A 20,265-nucleotide genomic window follows, 5' to 3' on the forward strand; every position below is an offset into this window, starting at 1 on the left:
GGCTCCCCCTCACTTGTCTCCAGCCTGTTCCATCTCAGGACTCGATCAAGGGTGATGAGGAAGAGAGCCCCAAGCTGCCGGGTTCCCAGCCCCTTGCAAGGGAGGGGCTGAATTTGTGAGAATATTCTCCACTGATTTAGTTCTGCTGCTGCATGATGTCTCCATGACAAAGCAGATTGCAGGTTTAAGTTTTCGCAGTCCCTGCCGGTCTGCTCTGCGGAAAACTGCACGGGGGTTCCAAAGCAACATAGATCAAGGATAGGTTGGTCCTCCCCTATCCAGAGAAGAGGCGTCAGATGAGTCAGTTGAGGCTCCCATGGACACCGGGGAGACCCTTAATGAGAATGTTTGGGCCCCAGATCTACTGAGTCGACCAGGAGGGACAGACCCAGGGGATGACCTGATCGTTTCAGTCCCCGAAGGGGATGACCCAAAGGTGGTCCACTTTTTTAGGAAAGAGGAACTTGAGGCTTTATTGCCTTTTGGCTTATCAGGTCCTTGGGGCAAAGATCCCCCAGGAGGAATCAGATGTTGGAGGAGGGCCAATCCAGTTTTGGATGGGATGCACAGTCCCCCCCCGACAGCTTTTCTCTATCACAAATCTGTAAAGAAATTGGTAGAGATGGAATGGAGTCTCCCTGATTCCAATCTAAGTGGGGAGGGCCATGACAAAACTTTATCCTGTGCCAGAGCAGGTGTTAGAACATTTTGCTCTCCCTAAGGTTGACTGCTGTTTCCGCGGTCACTAAAAAGCGACTATCCCAGTGGTAGGTTCCGCTGCTTTGAAAGACGTTCAGGATCGCAAGTTGGAGATCCACCTCAAGAGGATTTTTGAGGTCTTGGCCCTGGGCTTGCGAGTGGCGATTTGTACTAGTCTCATGCAGCGTGCGTGTCTCCGCGGAGTGCAACAGATGCAGGAAAACCTCCCAAAGTCGGGAAACGAGGCAGACGGGGCTGAGTGGATTGAAGCAGCTGTGGCTTATGGGGCGGATGCTCTTTACAATTTGGTACATACCTCCTCTAGAGTTATGGTGTCTGCTCTTTTGGCTAGACAGTTACTCTGGTTGTGTAACTGGGTGGTGGACATTTCTTCCAAGGTGCAATTAGGCTCGCTACCTTTCAAAGGTCACGTTTTATTTGGGGAGGACCTCGAGCAGTTGATGCGGTCGCTTGGAGATAAGGTCCTCAGATTACCAGAGAATAAGCATAAAGCCAAAAGGTTTTTTCAGGGGGGTTCACTGTTTTGGTCCAATAGGAGATCTAGGCCCTTGAGGGTGGAGCCCGGTTCTCAAAGGCTGTTTTCTCCTCGGGGACAGTCCTGGGGCCAGTCCTTTCAGGGTGCCCGAAAGCCGTTCTGAGGAGCCGCTGGGGGATCTATAGCCAGAGGTAAGTCTGTGCAATGAGGTGAGGCTGGTCTACTCCATCGTTCCTATTATAGGAGGTCGCTTGACTGTTTGTTTTACTCTGAGTGGTCAAAGTTACACAGGACCAGTGTGTTCTTCGCGAGCTGTATTCTAATTTCCCCATGCGGTTCCGTGAGCAAGCAAGAAGCGGTTTGGGAGACCCTGGATTGCTTCCAACACCTGGGGGCTGTAATTCCAGATCCCTGTGCAGAAATTTGCAAGGGAAGCTATTCCATTTATTTTGTTGTCCCAAAGAAGGAGGGGACTTTCCAGCCGATACTTGATTTGAAAAAGGTGAATGCGGTGCTCAAGGTTCCATGCTTCCAGATGGAGACCCAGAGGTCATTCATAGCAGCGGTTCACATACACAGCATTGCTCTCTGCTTCTATGGCAGGGGGTAATGTGGAAAAGAGGATTAGCATTCAGACAACCAACAAAGACTGAACTTCATAATCTGGGTAAACAAATAAGCGTGGGGGTAGCTTGCTTATTACAGCGGTTACTACCCTAAACCAATTAAGCCTGATACATCACTTTGAAAGCATATACGGCGTTGCTATCTGCTTCAACGGTAGGGGGGAAGTGAGGAAAACATAAGAACATAAGAAATTGCCATGCTGGGTCAGACCAAGGGTCCATCAAGCCCAGCATCCTGTTTCCAACAGAGGCCAAAACCAGGCCACAAGAACCTGGCAATTACCCAAACACTAAGAAGAACCCATGCTACTGATGCAATTAATAGCAGTGGCTATTCCGTAAGTATAATTGATTAATAGCCATTAATGGACTTCTCCTCCAAGAACTTATCCAAACCTTTTTTGAACCCAGCTACACTAACTGCACTAACCACCTCCTCTGGCAACAAATTCCAGAGCTTTGTTGTGCATTGAGTGAAAAAGAATTTTCTCCGATTAGTCTTAAATGTGTTACTTGCTAACTTCATGGAATGCCCCCTAGTCCTTCTATTATTCGAAAGTGTAAATAACCGAGTCACATCTACTCGTTCAAGACCTCACATGATCTTAAAGACCTCTATCATATCCCCCCTTAGCCGTCTCTTCTCCAAGCTGAACAGCCCTAACTTCTTCAGCCTTTCCTCATAGGGGAGCTGTTCCATCCCCTTTATCATTTTGGTTGCCCTTCTCTGTACCTTCTCCATCGCAACTATATCTTTTTTGAGATGCGGCGACCAGAATTGTACACAGTATTCAAGGTGCGGTCTCACCATGGAGCGATACAGAGGCATTATGACATTTTTCCGTTCTATCATCTAAAAAGGCATCTGTGCAATCTGGGTAAATGAGCATCAGGGTAACTTGCTTAATGCGGCGGTTACAACCCTTAAACATAAGCCTTATGCTCACCTTTGATGCAACTCCAAATTACTCTGCATCATTGACAGGGGATGGCAGGAAATTTTGAATCAAACAGTTACCAACAAGAGCCCTGAAGTTGGTGGTTGGTGAAACAGATAAGTATGGGAAAATAAGTGTGGAAGTTTGCTGGGTAGACAAGATGGGCCGATTAGTCTTTTTCTGCTGTCGTTTCTATGAGAGTCCCTTGCTTCTCTGGATCTCACGGAGGCCTATCTACATATTCCCATTCACCTGGACTCGCAGTGTTTTCTATGCTTCATGATTCTGGAGCAACTTTTTCAGTTCTAGGCCCTTCCTTTTGGGCTGGCCACAGCACCACGCACTTTCACCAAGATGGTGGTGGTGGTAGCAACACTTCGAAAAGTAGTTCTGGTACACCCATATCTGGACGACTGGCTTATCAGGTCAAAGCCGGAGGTCCTGTGTCACCAATTGGATCACAAGGTTCTCAACGTTCTCCAGTCCCTCAGTTGGGTGGTAAATGTGGCGAAGTTATTTGACACAGACACAGTCCTTGGAATACCTGGGCGCTCGGTTTGACATCCTGGTCGGCAAAATGTATGTCTCGGAGGAGAGAGTACTGAAACTACAAAGGCAGGTTCGGCGGTTGTTGCAGTTACACGTACCCAAGGTCTGGGATTATTTGCAAGTCCTGGGCTTGATGGCTTCAACCCTGGAGTTGGTACTGTGGGTGTTTTTCCTATATGAGGCCGTTACAGAGGGTGTTTTTGGCTCGTTGGAAACCGGTTTCCAAGGAGTTTCAACTGTCGTTGCCTCTTGAGGGCGTTGCAAGGGAGAGCCTTTCATGGTGGCTTCAAACTTCCAATCTTGTTTGAGGGGTGGACCTTGAAGTCCTGGATTGGGTGGTAGTTACTCTCGATGCTGGACTCTCTAGATGGGGAGCTGTTTGTCAGTATCACTCAGTCCAGGGTGGCTGGTCCACGAGAGTGTCTGTGTGGTCTATCAACTGGTTAGAGACCAGGGCAGTCCGTTTTAGCCTTATGAGAATTTCTGCCACTAGTGAGAGGTCGATCAGTGAAAGTTCTTTCGGACAATGCGACAAGAGTGGCTTATATCAATCACTAGGGTGGAACCAAGAGCGGGACAGTAGCTCAGGAGGCGCAAGAGTTAATTATTTTGGCAGAGCGGCACCTAGAGCGAATAGCTGTGTCCCACATAGCTGAAGTTGAAAACGTTAAAGTGGATTTCTTGAGTCGGGCAAGAGGGCATTATCAAAGGCTGCGATGCAACTCATTAAAGATCGATGGGGATTTCCTCACATGGACTTAATGGCGACTCGTCAGAATGCCAAAGTGTTTTGGTTCTTCAGTCGGAGGCAGCAGCATGGGGCCAAAGGCGTCAATGCTCTAGTTCTGCCTTGGCCGCAAGGGGTTCTACTTTGTTTCCTCCCAGACCGCTAGTGGACAAAGTTTTGCATCCCAGAAAAACATCATGGCGAAGTGGTCTTGGTGGGAACGGAATGGCTGCGGCATCTGGTTCTCAGATCTGATTAACTTGGCTGTGGATGGGCCAATTCGATTCTGTCATTTGGCGGACTTCTTCGTCAGGGTCCCATATTTTCAGACCAGGCTGCTCACTTTTGTCTAGTGGCATGGCTTTTGAGAGGCGGCATTTAAGGCGTAGAGGTTAACCAGAGACAGTCATTGCTATGTTGTTGCAAGCCAAAAGAAAATCCACTAATATGGCTTACTTAAGGGTATAGAAGGTGTTTGAGTCCTGGTGCTCAGCTATTGGCGTGCGCGCTCTCAGGTCTTCAGTCCCTGACATTTTGTCTCTTTCTCAAGAAGGTTTCATTAAAAGCTTGTCTCTTAGCTTACTTAAAGTACAGGTGGCAGCTCTGAGCTGTCTTCGTGGCACGATAGAAGATTCTGCTATTTCAGCTCATCCAGGCATTGTTAGGTTTCTTAGAGAAACACAGAATTTGTGTCCTCCAATCCAGAAGAGTTTGTCTTTCCTGGAATCTTAATCTGGTCCTCCGAGGTTTGTGTGAGGCTCCTTTTGAGCCTCTACGGAGAGTGACACTGAAGGACTTGATGCCAAAAGTTCAGCTAGGAGGATTTCGGAGTAGCAAGCTCTGTCCTGTTGGGACCCGTTCCTTCAGATTTCGAATTTGGGGGTTTCGTTGAGGACAGTGCCTTCCTTTTTACTAAAGGTGTTTTGGCGTTTCATGTGAACCTGACAGTGGAGCTTCTAGCCTTTTACAATTGTAAATGCATCCGCTCCACATGCGAAGGAGCTCAAGCTATTAGATGTGAGACGAGCTTTATTGCACAGTCTCATGGTAATGAATGATTTCAGGAGGTCCGACCACCTCTTTGTATTGTGGAATGGCGCAAAAAGAGGTTACAAAGCTTCTAAGGTTACTATTGCACTTTGGTTAAAAGAGGTGATTGGTTCTACTTACATTACTCGCAGTCGTACGGTTCAGGAGGGCTTGCGTGCTCATTCTACACGTTCGCAAGTGGCCTCCTGGGCTGAGGCGCAGCTTGTGTCTCCTCAGGAGATTTGCTGGGCAGTTACTTGGAAGTCGCTGCATACCTTTGCAAGACACTATCGTCTAGATGTGGGAGATACAGGTTCTCCTTCCTTTTGCGAGAGCTGGACTCTCCAGGTCCCACCCTGAATAGGGAGCTTTGGTACATCCCAGGAGTCTGGACTGATCTGGGTATGTACAGGGAAAGGAAAATTTTGGTTCTTACCTGCTAATTTTTGTTCCTGTAGTATCACGGTTCAGTCCAGAACCCGTCCGATTTGGAGAGTTGGACAGTCGTCCGCTCAGCTGTTCCTTTTTCTTATGGAAGATAATCGTGCTGGAATGGTTTTGTTCAAAAAAAATTTGAATTGGTTTGGTTTTGCAACAGTTGCTTAGGTACAGATCAATACTGAGGAACCTCGGGTGGCACTAGAGTTTATGAAGCAGTGTCAGTGAAACTTTCTCTGTCTCCATCTGCTGGCAGGGATGCATAAACCCAGGAATCTGGACTGATCTGTGGTACTACAGGAACAAAAATTAGCAGGTAAGAACCAATTTTCCTTTGAGTATCTCTCCAGTGGAAAAAAAAAACATTTTTACTGTTATGTATATATTCATATTTCATTTGTTTTTGTGTGTTTTTGGACCTGTTACACAATTGATGAAAGCCCATGCAAAAGACATGCTGAACAGTTGTAAAATTTAATTTTCCACTTGTCTGGAATATATTCTATTGACCATAAACCTACAAATCTCCTAAACTGGTTTTTCCTGCCTGGTAGACACATCTGTCTTGTATCAAACGCAATATTAGGACTAATTCTTAGGAAATGCATACTGCTTTTGAACGGTGCACAATTTGACATTTTAATATTTCTGAAGGTATTCTTTTTGCCTGCTTGTCTTGTCCATATTGTAGCCACTTCCTCCAGGTTGCCACAGAAGTCACAGGGAACATTCAGAACTGTGGACGTGTCGGAACCCAGTGACAGCTCCTTATCTGATGGTGCGTTTTTAAAGATTTTCACTCATATAGCATGGGATCTAGTTTCACACCTTGGCACATGGTGCTAAAGATTAAGGTGCCACTGTAGTTTATCTTGGTTAATAAACTATCTGATTAGCTTGACTTAGTCGTCATGGCATTCCTTAACCAGCCCAACACAAATTTTGAGTCTACTTGAGTAAATCTGAATTGAATTCTACACCCAAGATAATTCAGATGGCAATATGTGCAGTGGCTGTCCAAAAATGTTCCCTCTAATTTTTTGTGGGCCAACTACAGAAAAAAGCCTCCTGTGCAATATAGTGTACAAATTTGTGCAGTGTTCTTAGAAACCCCATTCTGTTTTTATTTTCTTATGCATGCTATGTTTTTCTGTGCACGCACTTGTTTCATGACCCATGTGTATATATATATATATATATATATATATATATATATATATATATATATATATATATATATATATATATATATATAGTTTACAAGGAACATTGCTTTCACTCTATTATATTTGCTACTCCTCACTTCTCCCTCCACTGCCACAGATGATACCAAGGTTCTTTTTTTAGTTGCAGCTCTGCTTTTTTAATGTAGTATATCCTTGCACTTTCATATGTGCCTCAATTCAGTTGAGCTGCATTCACCAGCATTTTTATTTCAACTAATATTCCTCGTCAGTGACTCATAAGTAACATTAGGAAATATTTCTTCCTCATCGTCCATGCCAGACCAGTCCAGACAAGTGGGTTATGTCTCTACTGCCAGCAGATGGAGACAGAGAGAAAAAGATGACTTCATTCCCTGTATAGCAGGGATGGCCAACTCTGGTCCTCAAGAGCCACAAACAGAGATGGTTTTCAGGATATGCATGAGATTTGTGTGCTTTGCCCCTTCTGTATGCAAATATGTCTCATGCATATTCATTGTGGATATTTTGAAAACTTGTCCTGTTTGTGGCTCTTGAGGAATGGAGTTGGCCACCCTTGTCCTATAGGGATCTGGTGTTATTTTCAGCTCTTCAGTATTTCTCTGCCTCCAGCGGATGGTGCAGATTGGTGCTACAGCTAAGAGTATAGCATAGGCTGCTTCTGAGAAGGTTTTAGTCTCAGGTTCCTGGTGGAGCATTGGCTGAATTTTGGGGGTGCTCTGGCTGGTGGGACTGATGCTGACTTTCAGGCCAATGCAATACCAAGCGCGGAAAACGCGCATCCAAACTGGGCGCCCAGTCTGGTCGCACGTTTTTTCAACATGGACACGCCAGATGTAGTATGCAAATGAGCTGCCAGGCTAAAAAAGATGTGCTAGAAATAAATTTTCCGCCCCTAGCATGTCCATGGCATTGGGTGCCTAGGAGATGTGGCTGTGTGGGTTAGGAAAATGGACATTCGCTAATTGAGTGTCCGTTTTCCTAACCTGACCACTGTCAAGATACTAAGTAGGAGGAACCACAGAAAAGCAGTGTTTTTTGGCTTTTTTTGGCAGCTTGGAGTGCATGAAGACTTAACACCGGCTCCGAGCTGGTGGTGTTCTGCAGGTTAAAACCTGCACGTTGGGCGCATGTTGTATTTTTTTTTTTTTGCATCAGGTGTAATAGCTAATAACCTCATCTACATGGCATTTACATATGATAAGCGCTATTAGCTACATGCTGGCTTGGATGTGCGTTTTGGACACACTAATCCCATTATTGCCTGAGGAGTTATTGCAGCATGTCTAAAATGCGAGTCCAACCCCTTGGCAGGTTGAGTGCACTGTATTGCATCGGCCTGTTAGTTGGGTCTTGAATTCTCACACTGAGTCAAGCATCAGGTGGTCCCAGTTAACTTTGCTCCCTTGGTGGGTCTGGCAGCAGGAAGTACTGTGAGCAACAGGGAGGTAGAAAAGCCTTTAGAAGAAAAAAATAATAAAGGCTTGCAGAAGAGCCTTTTCCCTGGGCTGCCTCTCAATATCCTATGGTGCTGTGCTGGATTTGGACAAAGGGGAAGCAGGCGAGAGTCGGGCCTCCCCTACTCATGCTGACGAAGCCTAAGAGGCCGCAGGTGGGTCCGGGGACCTACTGTATCATCTAGGACTGCATCAGGTGGAGTCAGAGGTGGACCCCAGGGATGGTGAGGGGGACTCCATGGATGATCTGCAGGATGTCCCTTTGGTCCACCGGGTGTGGACTCGGATATAGGTAAGGGTGACCTGGATCCGGATGAAAGATCGGAGGGGGAAGATCCTCAAGTTGTCCATTTTATTTAAGAAGGTGGAACTATGCTGTCTTATTCCCTAGGTCTTGGGGGTTAAAGTGACTCAAGAGGAGTCGGATAGTGAGTGGGTGAATCCATTCCTGGATGGGCTGAGGGGCCCTCCCGAGTGCCTTTCCCTTACCTAAGAAGATCAGGAAGTTGGGAAGCTATATCCACTGATGGAGGAGACTTTGGAGATACTGGAGGTACCGAATGTGGATGCTGCTGTGTCGGCGGTCACTTAAAAGACAACCATCCCGGTGACAGAGGCTGCCATTTTGAAGAATGTGCAGGACTGCAAGTTGGAGATTCACCTAAAGTGGATGTTTGAGGGCCCTGCGCTGAGTCTTTGGGCCACTGTTTGTGCCAGCTTGATGCAGAGGGCCTGTCTGTGTGGGATGCAGAAGGCACAGGATCTGGCTTCGACAGGAGATGGTGCCCTGCAGACAGCTTGTTTAGAGGCTGGGGTAGCTTATGTAGCCAATGCGTTCTATCATTTTGTTTCATATGTCAGCCAGGAGTAGGGTCTCTGAGGTGGCGGCCCCCAGGCTTTTATGGCTGCACAATTGGTCAGTGGACATGTGGTTGAAGGTTCAGCTGTATAATCTCCCTTTCAAAGGGAAGCTTCTCTTCAGGGAGGTTTTAGATCAGCTGATGAAGATGGAGGAATCTAAGGGGAAAAGGCTGCCTGAGGATTTTTTGTTCAGAGGATCATAAGAGTGAGGCTGCCTCCAAAGCGACTTTAGCAAGGTGGATCAAGGAAGCTATTGCTTCTACATACTTGCTCTAGGGAAAGACTGTTCTAAAGATTTTGTTTGTTCATTTTCCTGGTGCGAAAGTGATATTTATTTCCCTACAGAATATCTGCAGAGTTGCATTTGGCCATCCTTGCAATCCTTTATCAAGTATTACAGGTTGGACTTTCGAGTGGAGGACACAGCCCTTGGAACTGGTGTTCTCAAAGCCGCCCTGACTCTCTTTCCCTGGTTAATTGGGCTTTGGCACTTCACAGTAGTCTGAACTTATACAGTTGGATGAAAAGGAAGGAGAACTTTTTCTTACCTGTTAATTTCCTTTCCTTTGGCCCTGTTAAACCAGTCCAGGTCCCACCTAGGAAGTCAGGCCTACACCACTTGTGAAGATGTTTATATTCTTTCCAGGGAGAGTGCATTTATATGTGTGCAAAGTTTTTTGGGGTTTTTTTTGTTTTCTAATTTTTTTAAGGTATGTTTTTATACTTCTCTTTCTGTTATCTGCATCTGTTTGCAGTCTGTCTCCTGTTTTTCTTGAACAGAGTTAATATTAAAGCATCCTGATATCTGGTAATTTGACTAGGTGCTGTTTCATGTTTATAATGCATTCGGTGCTTTGTTAAAATACTGGGGGTTTTCCTGAGCTGAATCACAAGAAATGCTAGTAATGTCACAGGAAAAACGGTTCTCTGCCTTTATCTGCTGGTAGAGGGGGGAACAACTCGCTAGTCTATACTGGTATTTCAGGATTAAAGGAAAGGAAAATAACAGGTAAGAAAAATTTCTCGTTCTCACTTATGAAGGTGAGAATGCTGGGCAGTGTAGGCCAGGACAGGGATAGGGTCACCTTTGAAATGTTTGTAGATGACCAATTTCTTTTTCTTGGATAGTTCTTTGTGTCCTATAAAGCAGACATATTTAAGGCAGTGATTCCAGGAGAAATTGAAGAGATGCTTCAGCCCACTCCAACAAGAGTTGTAGGTCCCAGAGGGTGTGGAGGATTCTGTTTCCATTGCATCCCTGCTCTAATCACAGTGTGGATGTGCAGGCCAAGAAAGGTTATACCTTGGGTGCAGAAGTCTTGAGAGCTACTGTGGCTTTCTTCTACCTGGTCTAGGTAGAGCTTGGGTATGTCCCACTTGGTCTGGCAAGGATAAGGAAGGTGAAATTTAAACTTACCTGTTAATTTTCTTCCCTTTAGTCCTGCCAGACCAGTTCAGAACCAACCCAGGGAAGCCACAATGTTCAGAAAATTAGCAGCAAGTACGTTGTTGGCCACTCTGAAGGTACTTGGTCTAATCATGACCTTGGTGTAGGGATGATTTCATTCTTGGGTTAATGACCATGGAGTGAAGTTTCTTGGCTCCATCAAGTTTTGGTTGTGGTGTTGATTTGGAAAACAATTGCCTTTGTTTGTCTTAACTTTGACATAGGATACTGACTAGCTGAAGGAAGCACCAGACCCTTGAGAAGTGAAATCAGCTTTGCGCTTTTTTCCCTCTGTCTCTACCTACTGCAGGGGCTGTATAAACCACTTGTCTAGACTGGTCTGTCAGAACTAAAGGAAAATAAATTAACAGGTAAGTTTAATTTCAGTTTTTCATTAGGACCCTATTTAGTGATCATTTTTCCCATATATACAAAATGGGAGAAAACCTTTAATGACTAGACTTCTAAAAGTGTTGGAGACCAAAACAGTAACGGAATTCAAGAAAGCATGGGACAAGCATATAGTGGATCATTAATTGCAAGGAAATGAACAAAAAGCTAAAAATCAACTAGAATCAATGGCATTGTACCAGGAAGTAAATTGGGCAGATTAGATGGACTTTATTGACCTTATCTGTCATAATTTGTTTTTATGTCAATGTCGCAGGCAAATATTTTCTAGGCTTGCTCTGCTGTTTAAGTTAAGGCCACACAGCTTGCAGTAAGTCCAGGACTAGAATGTCTTAGTTGTTTGCACAGCTGAACCAGTGTAGAAATATCTGCTAGGCCTTATTATTCATGGTAACTGCTTTTCCTATTGTGTATGGTATACTGGCAGATCAGGTTCAGTTTAATGGGTCAAGATTTTTTTCAAATCAGTTTTCTGCTTTTCTTTGGACAGGGAAAGAGATTATGGCTATGCTGCACCTAAGGGCAGGTGATGAAAAGACAAATGTGAGGAAAGCTGCAGTCCAGGTATCATCTCTTATTTCTGTGGCAAAGTGACTGACCTGCTTATGGCTCAAATACTCTGTTGTCTCTTCACAGTTTGGGCTGCCTCCTTCTGAAAAGTAATGTGTGGGGGAGGTACATAATCTGAGCAGGAAGTGTCTGTCTGCATAAATATATTTATGCCAGTTATAAGGGGTGTTTCCTTATCCTGCTACACCAGTCCACACCCGTGGTTTTATGCCATCCTGCCAGCAAATAGAAAGAGAACACATAACTTTTCCAGTGACCATATTGTATTAGGAGTGCAGCACTGTGAGATACAAAAGTCTGTCAACAATAAATGGTGGAGACTGGTTGATGCAGCAAGATTGTAGGTTTTGGGACTGTGGGTTCAAATCCTCTTTAGTTGAGACTGAGACTTAGTTGGTTTGAGAAGGGCCTTTTCCTCATCTAGCCAGACCAGTCCAGATGCATGGGTTATGCTCTCTGGCAAACAGATGGAGAACTGGTTTGCTGACATCACCCTTTATATAGGGTCCCATGCTGTACTCAGCCTGCCAGGATCCTCTATATCCAGAAGATGGTAGGGAAGCATCTCATGCTGTGACAGAGGCCAGGTGAAGAAGTATATTCAGCTGTTCCTGAGGTGATAATCTTTTGATTCCTCTTCATTTAGGCAGGCCAGTCCACCCTAATGGTTTATGCACTCCAACCAGCAAATGGAGATGGAACTCACCGACTCGCTGATGTCACTCTCATAGTTATGCACAGATATCAGCTTGCTAGTATTCTCCATCTCCAGCAGATGATAGACATGCATATTTGTGGTTTCGGTGCCCTCGTCTCAAAGTATGGGGCAATATTACATTTATTTTGTTTTGCCCAAGAAGGAGGACTCTCTTCGTCCCATCCTGGATCTCAAGAGGGTCAGCCATCATTTGAAGGTGACTCATTTTCGCATAGAAACCTTGCATTCTGTGATAATGGCGGTGCAGTCGGGAGAATTTCTGACCACCTTGGATCGGTCAGAGGCTTACCTTCATATTTCCATCAGATTGGAACACCAATGCGTTCTACGCTTTGCGGTGTTGAGGTGCCATTATCAGTTTCGGGCACTGCCCTTTGATCTAGCTACCACTTCCAGATCATTTTCCAAGGTTATGGTGGTAGTAGCGGTGGCCTTGCGAAAAGAAGGGAGCCTGGTGCACCCGTATTTGGATGACTTACCGGTTTGAGCCAAGTCTCAGGAAGAGAGCCACCTGGTGATAATCTGTACTGCTCCATGTTGAACTAGACCCCCAGATACTCCAACAATTGGGATGGCTGAAGATTGCTCTTGGTCAGGTTCACCACCTAACCGAGCTCCTGTAATAAGGAGATCACCTTGATTTTTCTTACCGGAAGTTCGGATCCAGAAATTGATGTCTCAAGTGCATCAGTTGAATGCCATTCACCAGACGGTGTGGTCCTACCTACAGGTGCTTGGCTTGATGGCAGCTACCCTGGAAGTGGTGCCGTGGGGAAAGGCACATATGCATCCTCTTCAGCGCTGTCTGCTGTTTTGTTGGAACCCGCAGTCTCAGGGCTATGCGGCTTGTCTATACTTGCCAATGGAAATCTGCTCCTGCCTCCAGTTGTGGTTGCAGGAGGATCATCTGAAAAAGGGAGTTCACTTGTCCTCTCCTGCCTGGTTGGTACTCATGACAGATGCGACTCTCCACATTTAGAGAGGCTCATGGAATGCCTCCTAGTCCTTCTATTATTCGAAAGTGTAAATAACCAAGTCACATCTACTCGTTAAAGACCTCTATCATATCCCCCCTCAGCCATCTCTTCTCCAAGCTGAAACAGCTTGGAGAAGAGATAGGGGAGCTGTTCCATCCCCTTTATCATTTTGGTTGCCCTTCTCTGTACCTTCTCCATCGCAACTATATCTTTTTTGAGATGTGGTGACCAGAATTGTACACAGTATTCAAGGTGTGGTCTCACCATGGAGCGATATAGAGGCATTATGACATTTTCCGTTTTATTAACCATTCCCTTCCTAATAATTCCTAACATTCTGTTTGCTTTTTTGACTGCTGCAGCACACTGAGCCAACGATTTTAAAATATTATCCACTATGATGCCTAGATCTTTTTCCTGGGTGGTAGCTCCTAATATAGAACCTAACATCGTGTAACTACAGCAAGGGTTATTTTTCCCTATATGCAACTCCTTGCACTTGTCCACATTAAATTTCATCTGCCATTTGGATGCCCAATCTTCCAGTCTTGCAAGGTCCTCCTGTAATGTATCACAGTCTGCTTGTGATTTAACTACTCTGAATAATTTTGTATCATCCACAAATTTGATAACCTCACTCATTGTATTCCTTTCCAGATCATTTATATATATATTGAAAAGCACCGGTCCAAGTACAGATCCCTGAGGCACTCCACTGTTTACCTTTTTCCACTGAGAAAATTGACCATTTAATCCTACTCTCTGTTTCCTGTCTTTTAACCAGTTTGTAATCCACGAAAGGACATCGCCTCCTATCCCATGACTTTTTAGTTTTCGTAGAAGCCTCTCATGAGGGACTTTGTCAAACGCCTTCTGAAAATCCAAGTATACTGTATCTACCGGTTCACCTTTATCCACATGTTTATTAACCCCTTCAAAAAAATGAAGCAAATTTGTTAGGCAAGACTTCCCTTGGGTAAGTCCGTGTTGACTGTGTTCCATTAAATCATGTCTTTCTATATGCTCTACGATTTTGATCTTGAGAATAGTTTCCACTATTTTTCCTGGCACTGAAGTTAGGCTCACTGGTCTATAGGTACCCAGATCGCCCCTGGAGCCTTTTTTAAATATTGGGGTTACATTGGCCACCCTCCAGTCTTCAGGTACAATGGATGATTTTAATGATAGGTTACAAATTTTAACTAATAGATCAGAAATTTCATTTTTGAGTTTCTTCAGTACCCTAGGATGCATACCATCTGGTTCAGGTGATTTGCTACTCTTTAGTTTGTCAATCTGGCTTGCTTGATCCAATGCTAGTTATCTTTCTAATTATCTGCTTTGATAACGTTTATACTGAAGGGATGCAAGGTAAGCTCTGTCCTGATATAGGATACCTTTTCAGTTTTTCTCTGTCTCCATCTGCTGGACAGGAGGCTTAACCCACTGTCTGGACTGATCTGTGGTATTACAGGAACAAAAATTAGCAGGTAAAAACCAATTTTCCTCTGTTCCCTAAGTCAGTTTGATTAATAGCAGTTTATTGACTTCTCCAGGAACTTATCCAGAGTAACATTGTCTGAAATGCTCCCTATTCCACATGCAGGTCCCTAAAGGCCAGCAGAGCTCTGGAGTCTCAATGCATGGATGAGACTATGGCGCAAGGAGGAGGGAATCAGTTTTGTAAGGAAATGGACAACTTTTTGGGGAAGGGGAGTCTCTTCCGAAAGGACAGGCGCCACCTTAACCAGTGTAGAACCAGGCTGTTGGTGCTTACCTCTTAAAAAGGGGAGAGAGCAGCTTTTAAACTAGAACAAGAGTGGGAAAGTTCACAGTTGCTCAGTAACACATGGTTTGGAGAGAGGTATCTCTGAAGGATGGATACTAATGAAACAGAGTTAAGGCATCCCAACAGCGAAATTCCAATAAAAGCAAACATAGAACATGTGCCTATGTGTAAAGCATCACTGGTGCAGTATGGCCTGGTTGACCCTGTCAAACCCAGATCATGCTAGTCCAGGGGTGGGCAATTCCGGTCTTTGAGGACTGCAAACCAGTCGGGTTTTCAGGATATCCCTAATGAATATGCATGAGAGATGTGCATATAACTGAAACAGTACATGCAAATCTCTCATGCATATTCATTAGGGATAACCTGAAATCCTGACTGGTTTGTAGCCCTCGAGGACCGGAATTGCCCACCCCTGTGCTAATCCATGTGCTTTAGTTCAGATTTGTAATGTTTGCTCATACCAGACCTGGGCTTTTCATAAGAATGTATGGGCAATGATGATTGCAATGGGAACAAAGATGAGACCATCAGGCTTATTTGACCTATGATCCAAATCATTTCTGTAGATGTGAAACACAAAACTCCTACCATTGATATCCCAGCAGCAACCTCTTTCCTTTCCCCTATAAATAAACTCCCCTCTTAATTGCTTGTTTCTAGGTGGTGTTGAATATTTTAAAGTACAGCTTGGTACCGTGCACATCAGAGGACCTGTCTGTCTTACAGGACCGCTGTCGTGACCCTGCAGTCTCAGTCCGAAAACAAGCATTGCAGTCACTGACCGATCTTCTTAAGGTAAGGAAGAAAAAGAGGTTGGGAGTGTTTGATTTCCCAGTGGCTTTGTTACTTTCCTTTAAAAAAAAAAAAAAAAAAAACCGAGGAAGGGAAGCAAAAAGCCCTTAATCCTCTTCATCCAGTCAGACCAGGCCAACCAGTAGATGGAGAGAGAAATCAACATGCTCGCTAATGTCACTCCTTATATACCAACAATCCAAGGTAATAGTGCAGCAAAACTGTAAGATAAATCCACACAAGAGTCAAAAATAGATGTGATGAAGCTGATGCCATGTAATCTTTGAATTGTGGACTTGACGGACCAACTAAAAAGCTTTATCCCATCTATTTTTGACTCTTGTGTGGATTTGTCATACAGGTTTGCTGCACTATTCCCTTGGATTGTTTATTTACTGCGTGCAGTAACTCTCCTCTTGTTGTTTGTGGATTTTTTACTCCTTGTATACCTCCATGCTGGTAGCCTGTCGGTATTCTCTGTCTCTAGCAGATAGTTGACCAGCATCCCATGCTGTGGGCTCTGCCTGACAGGCTGAACAGAAGACCTATTTGGTGCACCTGGGATGAAAGAGAACATTTTCTCCCTCCCTCAACTGAATGAGAGACCCTCCTTAACTACCTTTCTTTTAAAAAAAAAAAAAAAAAAAAAAAAAAAAAAAAAAGAAAGAAGAGGATAAGGTAATTGGGAGCTCAAGAGATGACGGCTCTTGTTCACTCCCTCTGAGCTGGTGTGAGCCAGGGCTCTTCCAAGGGGACTTGGTTCTTATTTTACCTCCTCTCCCCTGTATTGTTCTCCTATGAGCTTTCTTCTCAAAGGAGACCTGTGCCTTTAAGGTTTTGACTAACTGTTAGAATAATGTTTAAAAAAAAAAAAGAAAAACACAAGGCAGAGTAGCTGCTCAGCAGGATTTCACTGTGGCAGTGCAGGCACTTGAATCGGCCTCGAGGGATAATGTTAGTCTCTGCCAGTAATTTTTAAGAATCTGTATACTGTGGTCGCGTGTCTGGATAGCAGCGAGCGGGATCAAGATGGGGCTGGCTGGGAAACACAGGAGAGAGTCTGTGCTGTGCACAGACTGCCACATTCAGGAGGTACAGCCTGGGACTGCTTAATGATTTCCGCAAGTGTTCTCTGGCCTGAAGGGAGCTGATTAATGGCAAATTTGCAACAGAGTGGTCTGGTTTCACGGGGAAGCCTTTGACTTGTGATTGCATGCCACTGAGATGGAGGCTAGGCTTTCCTCAGCCCTGTACACAATACTGAGCTTCCAGCCAGGCCTAAGGCTGTTGCCACTGCTAATCCAGGGGACTTGCCGCCTTCTGCATTGGACATTTTGTAGTTTCCATGAGCATTAATTTCTCATAAGATTTTAAAGGATGTACAAGCCTTTTGTGGAAGGACAAGGCAGAGCTCCAGGGGCTCCCTGCCTGTGGCCCCTCCTGTGTCTATCCTTCCAGGGCCCTCTATTTCAGGAGCTCAGATTAAGAAAAGACCTAGGCCACTGAGGGACGAGGGAGTGTCACATGATATTTTGCATTAAGATGACCCCTGGGGGGACGACTCCTCCGATGTTTCAGACGATACGTCAGATGGTCTCCCCTCAGAAGCATCTCCTGACAGAAGGAAATCTCCAGAAGACCTCTCCTTCGCATGGTTTGTCAGGGTGATGGTGGAGACTATCCCATTTCATTTGCAGACTGGCATAGGATTCTAGATATCCTCCAGTATGTGGAGCCTCCCAAGGAGATCCTAGCAGTCACAGTACATGAGATCCTTGTGGAGTTATTGAAGATGTGGAAACGCACCCTCTCAGTTCCACCTGTTAAACCTGAAGGTGGATGCGATCTCATCCAGAAGGTTCTCTGGTTCGATAAGCGTCAGCTTCCACACCCGAGACACATGGTGGTTGAATCTGCTCTTAAGAAGGTCATGTGCACTTGGACCCATTCCGTGGTGACCCCAGGGAAGGCTCAGAGGGCATTGGGGCTCTTGAGAGGAACGTGTTTCAGGATGCTATGCTTATCACCTGCATAGCAGCTACCAGTTCTACATGGGGCCAGTATGTGCAGGAGGTGGCCTAGCAGCTGCCAGGACACCTTTCAGTTACTGGTGCATAGGGCCTGGAGTGTGGAAAACAGGTCAACCTATGATGTTTTCAAAACAGCATTGATGGTCTCTGCCACAGGGATTAGCACCTGTAGACTTGCATGGCTGTGGGCTGTGGATCTCTTGGCTGGTCAAGAGCAGATCTCAGGCAGGAGCCGTGGAGTCCAAGTGCTCGTCCATCCAAGTGCTGGCGTCACTAGGGGTCATCAATAACTATCCCAAATCAAATCTCAGCCTGTCACTGAAATTGGACTTCATTGAAGCCCTGTTAGACATGACTCTGGCCAAGGCCTTCCTGCCCGGTAACAGGCCATCAATCTGTTGGCCATTGTGGTAGTTTTTCATCTGAGCCAGCAGGCTTCAGCATGGCGCATGTTGAGACTGTTGGGCCACATGACTACGTCAGTGCATTACTCGTTTAGCATGTTTGCACATGCAAAGAGCCTGAAAGACCCTAAGGTCCTAATGGTGACAAGCCACACAGGATCTATCGGATTGCATCCATGTCACCCCCATCCTGCTGGGACTCCTTGTCTGATGGCAGGTAAATTCCAATTTGGAACAAAGGTATCCTTCCAAAGTTCTTGGGCCCAAATTGTGCCTACAATGGATGCATCTACCCTGGGCTGGAGGGCTTATGTCAATGGGCTCAGCACCCAGGGTCTGCCCAGTAATGACTGTATTAAATCAATTTCCTGGAGCTCCGAGCTGACAGGTACACTGTATGGGCTTTCAGAGATCGGCTGTCCAACAAAATTTTGCTGATACAGACCGACAGCCAAGTGGCGGTATGGTATGTCAACAAGCAAAGAGGTACAGGATCGTACGTCCAATATCAGGAAGCGGTCCAGATGTGGTCATCGGCCTTCTCCCATGGGATGGTGGTCAGGGCCTTGTATCTGGCCGGTAAGGAGAATGCGATTGAGGATGTATCTAGTTGCTCCTCTCCATCTTACACATGGTCTCTGGACCAAGGGATGGCAAATCAGATCTTCCTCCTATGGGAAAGCCTGGAGGTGGATCTGTTCTCTACATCTTGACATCAGAAGATTCCTCAGTTATGCTTCCTGTACAGGATACTCGGCAGTCCAGCCTCAGACACCTTTGCACACTATTAGAGCGTGGGTCTCCTGTACGCGTATCCTCCAACTCCACTGGAGGCAAAGAATTTGTTGAAGCTTTGTGAGGACACAGGGACTATGATTCTCATAATCCCTTGGCCATTGGCCAAGGTAGGTCTGGTTTCCACTCCTTCTGGAGATTCCATCAGGAAACCATTCAGATTGGGGGTATTCCCAGGATCTCATCACTCTCATGATTGGGGCAGGTTGCGGCATCCCAACCTCCAGGTCCTGTCGCTCACAGCCTAGATGTTAAGAGGTTGATTCTACGACCACTCGATGTCTTGGAGGATGTGTCTCAGGTACTTGTACCTTCCAGAAAGCCTTCCACTAGAAAGTCCTATGCACCGAAGTGGGGGAGTTTTTCCGTGTGGTGTGAGCAAAAGGCCCTGAATCCTTTCTCCTGCTGTCTACAAAAACTGCTTGACTGACTACCTTCTACACCTTTCAGAGACTGGTCTCTATTCCGTTAGGGTTCACCTGAGTTCGCTTGGTGCAATTACGGGCTCATTCCACAAGGGTGCAGGCTATTTTTTGAGCAGAGTAGCTATTTGTTCTGCCAGACTGATTTAAGAGTTTAAAGCTCTGTCTTGCTAAGATCCTTACTGAATTTTTAAATGAGTTGCACAGGTAAATGTAACATACTATTGGAACAATTTTCAAAAGCCATTTATGCACGTATAGTGCACTTGTGTGAGTAAATCCTCTGGACAATTCAATGGCATTTCCATCTCGTCCTTCTACACCAGACCAGGCTTTAACGAATCGGTTGGTTCTCCCCTCCCCTTCTCCTTTAGGTGGAGGTAGACAACACTATTTTCCCTCTGTGACATCACAGCCACTACTTAGGGGTGGTCCCAAGCAGCAGGAATCCAGTATTTTTCTGCCTACAGCAAATGGTGGACTGGGTGTTGCGGCAGTTCGGCAATGCATCTAGGATCAGACGCAGTGCAAGCCTGTCTAGCTGCTCCCTGTCCTGGAGTGGTACTTTGAGGGGGGGCAGCCAAACACACTCTGAGAGGAAGAAGGCTGCTGGCTCTCTTTTTTTTTTTTTTCCTCTTCCCCCACTCCCCTTCTCTCCCTGCCTGTTCTAGGCTCCTGCTCTTGGGCTGTTCCTTGCGTGGGTAAAGCTTATTAGCAAAAAAACCAAAACACAGAAGTCGAGGGGAAATGAGCAAGAGGATTTCTGAAGGCTTGCAGGAGACAGTCCGGTGAGCCAGGGGAGGGGAGAATCGTATGAGCTCCTTTTAACTTAAGATTTTCTGCCTTACATCTAAATCAAGCTCTTTCTTTTTCAGCTTCTTC

The 20,265-nt window shown here is 45.5% G+C and overlaps 1 protein-coding gene across 1 annotated transcript in view; it reads left to right on the forward strand.

Annotated features, from left to right (window-relative positions):
• NCAPD3 (non-SMC condensin II complex subunit D3) overlaps nucleotides 1–20,265 on the forward strand; it is a 112,038-nt gene that overhangs the window by 30,368 nt on the left and 61,405 nt on the right. Inside the window, exons 13-15 of the mRNA XM_029573252.1 lie at nucleotides 6,194–6,280; nucleotides 11,374–11,447; nucleotides 15,601–15,735. Coding sequence (XP_029429112.1) covers nucleotides 6,194–6,280; nucleotides 11,374–11,447; nucleotides 15,601–15,735 — 296 coding nt within the window. The remainder of the gene's footprint in view (nucleotides 1–6,193; nucleotides 6,281–11,373; nucleotides 11,448–15,600; nucleotides 15,736–20,265) is intronic.

Source organism: Rhinatrema bivittatum, chromosome 12 (assembly GCF_901001135.1).
Source record: "Rhinatrema bivittatum chromosome 12, aRhiBiv1.1, whole genome shotgun sequence".
Lineage (NCBI taxonomy): Eukaryota > Metazoa > Chordata > Amphibia > Gymnophiona > Rhinatrematidae > Rhinatrema > Rhinatrema bivittatum.